Source organism: Lathyrus oleraceus, chromosome 1 (genome assembly GCF_024323335.1).
Source record: "Lathyrus oleraceus cultivar Zhongwan6 chromosome 1, CAAS_Psat_ZW6_1.0, whole genome shotgun sequence".
Classification (NCBI taxonomy): Eukaryota; Viridiplantae; Streptophyta; class Magnoliopsida; order Fabales; family Fabaceae; genus Lathyrus; species Lathyrus oleraceus.
The window spans coordinates 285,575,346-285,577,951 of record NC_066579.1 but is presented as its reverse complement, the minus strand read 5'-3'; the positions used below and the strand labels follow the sequence as shown (position 1 = coordinate 285,577,951).

General features: G+C 38.8%; 1 protein-coding gene across 4 annotated transcripts; it reads right to left on the bottom strand.

Moving 5' to 3' along the window:
- Positions 1 to 423: 423 nt before the first annotated feature.
- Positions 424 to 2,395, bottom strand: LOC127130728 (uncharacterized). Of its 4 annotated transcripts, none has more exons than XR_007806486.1 (3): positions 1,949 to 2,393; positions 1,751 to 1,820; positions 424 to 1,347 (listed from the first exon to the last, which is right to left on the bottom strand). XR_007806486.1 is itself a non-coding variant. In XM_051059699.1 (2 exons), exons 1-2 carry the CDS (start codon positions 2,343 to 2,345, stop codon positions 1,271 to 1,273), a joined length of 474 nt encoding a protein of 157 aa, XP_050915656.1. In that variant the 5' UTR covers positions 2,346 to 2,395; the 3' UTR covers positions 424 to 1,270. The 4 variants fall into 4 exon arrangements, 2 of the variants coding, with proteins under 2 accessions (XP_050915656.1, XP_050915661.1); XR_007806485.1 differs by having other exon boundaries at positions 1,732 to 1,820; positions 1,949 to 2,392; XM_051059699.1 differs by lacking the exon at positions 1,751 to 1,820 and having other exon boundaries at positions 1,949 to 2,395.
- Between the last annotated feature and the right edge of the window lie 211 nt (positions 2,396 to 2,606).

Genomic DNA, 2,606 nt, shown 5'->3' with positions numbered 1-2,606 from the left:
AATTGAGAGAATATTTATATTTTAAAGGTGAGGAGTTAACCTTCTTTCTCGCTTATTCAATATGAGAATTCGACATTGAAGAGAAAATTTTAGTTGAAATTTATTGTTTTGAGAGAATATTTATAGATAAATATTTAAATAATTTTGAAATTTTTTCTTAACTTAATAAAGAGATTACTAATTTTAATATTACTAAAAAGAACAAAAATATATGTTGAGTTAAAATTTATTTTCATGAGAAAATATTTTTCTTAACTTAACAAAGACATCACTAATTTTAATATTCCTAAAAATAATAAAAATATCAATTGAGTTAAAATTTAGTGTTTTGAGATAATAGTTATAGATAAATATTTAAATAATTGTGAAAATGTTTTTTTAACTTAAGAAGGAGATCACTAATTTTCATATTTTTAAAAAGAATAATATTCAAATTATTATTTATTGTCTCAAATGATTTGTCTCTTTAAAATATCTAGCATCTTCAAAAGCGACGAGATAACTTCTACCGAAGACTGGCCAAGACACATCAGATGCACAACCGAGGGCCAATGGAATTACCCCCAAAGCCAGTGATGCCTTGTCCGGTGAACTTTGGGAGGTAAAGAAAGATAGGGTACGCAAGGCTTCGATGTACGGGAAGTTACCTAGTTGGGACTTGCGATCGGTTATTGTAAAGAGTTGAGATGATTGCAGGCAGGAGCATCTGGATGTTCAACTAATTTCCCACTTCTATGATATTTTCCAAGAAGCTGGTCTACCGCTTTGGCTCCGCCCTTATGAAGTTTTGTGTATCTCATTGAAACAATTCCATATACGGCTTCTCTACACTCAGATCAAAAGTAGATATCCCAACATCTCAAGTTTACGTAAATTCTTCGATGCTAAATATCAAGAAAATTCTCCAAGTTTTAAACTTGCCCAGAGGAAATTTGTTGAGTATGGCTGGATATTCGCTGGTGTGCTACTTTTCTACATGTGAAGGATAGGGGAAGAGATCCTCTCCCGTGCACTTTTATGTCCAGTGAAATGCTAACCATTGATTTCTAATACAGTACATTGATTAGATGGTTAGAAAAATGATTGAACGGGTGGATTTGAAAACTGGATTACATGCAGTGGATTTTTCACGGGAGGTAATCCATATCCGAAGGATAGGCATAACGGGAATCTCCTATTGGACGAAGAGGGTCATATCATTCATATTGATTTTGGCTTCACGCTTTCCAATTCACCTGGTGGGGTTAATTTTGAAAGTGCACCTTTTAAATTAACACGCGAGCTTCCAAGCCACAAGCCAGCAGTAGCAAAAGCCGCTAACACGACCAACGGCGACGACGGCAAAACCTGCATTCACATGAACCAAAACCGGCATAACTTGAAAAACCTCACAAAATCAATAACAGAAAAAATTAACAACTAACAAACTTCTAACAACCTATTGCATTTCTAACTAACAATGGATCTCTAACAGAATTTCTTCACCCTCTCATCACTATAAATAATTGCAAGTTCTCACAGAAGATGGATTCAGTTATTTTTCTGTAAAACCGTCACGCAATCCTCATCACTCTCCCTCTCAATCCCTCACATTTTTCCTCTCTTGGATTCACTCGATATTCACATCACAGCATATCAATATCACAGAAGAAGAGAGAAGGAAATTAGGGATCCATTTTTTCAAAAAAAATTCACAGACGCAGAAAATGAGGGAGAAAGGTTGATACACACTCTAAATCCAATTCAGAACCTTCGTCCCGATTCACTTCTGCAATTCTTCGCTCTTCCATCAACACTTCACCATAACTGAACCACCAATCCTACAACAATTCGGTCAAGCGAATCAATTCAGCATCGCATCGTGATAATTCAACAGGTCTTCACAAATCATCGTAGCAGAAGAGAGAGGAAGCAAGATCGAAGAATCGGTGGAAGGAGGAGCAAGTACCTGAGCTTCGACCGAGGTTCGCCGGTGGATTCGCCACCGTCATCGCCGGTAGGTCCTCTTTCCTTCGTGTTGGTTTCTTTCTTCTTCGTGCGCCATGGCGAGACGTTTGTTTGAACCGGTTCTTGTTTTCATTTCGACGCATCGCCGTGGGATCATGCGTTAACATTTCTTTGTGGTTGAGTGGAGGAGGTCGCATTGGGTTATGGATAGGAGAGACTAACGCGGAGGTGGTTTGGGGAATATTTGTCGTTTCAGTTCGTCGCCGCCGGCGACTTAGGCCGACGCGGTTAGGTCTTTTGCCGCCGCGACCTAGTTCCCTTTCTTTTTCTGTTGGACCGTTAGCGTAAGACAAGCAGGAGAATGGAGTCTCCGTTTTGATCCTCCCTGTGCTAACCATCGGCGTTGGGCCTTAAGCCTTAGAATGAGCCCAAAGCGAATTCTGGTTCGCTCACCCCCTCACATGGCCAGTACACCCCCTGTTTGAGCTTGGAAATGAATTTATGGCCCATACATTTTTCAGCTTACACCCCTGTGTTTAGGCTCACAACCTCTGTTCATACGAGGCCCACTTCCAGAATTTTGCACTATTTTCTTTTTTTTTATTGTTTTTTGGTTAATTTAGCTTCTAGTTAGAGATTCACTAGGATTTAGAATATTA

Bases quoted from the DNA above. Each gene is read 5' to 3' on its own strand.
- LOC127130728 (XM_051059699.1), bottom strand. From the start codon at position 2,345: ATGGTTAGCACAGGGAGGATCAAAACGGAGACTCCATTCTCCTGCTTG. The intron at 1,348-1,948 runs GTACTTGCTCCT...ATGTGAATGCAG, and splicing joins GAACCTCGGTCGAAGCTCAG to GTTTTGCCGTCGTCGCCGTT.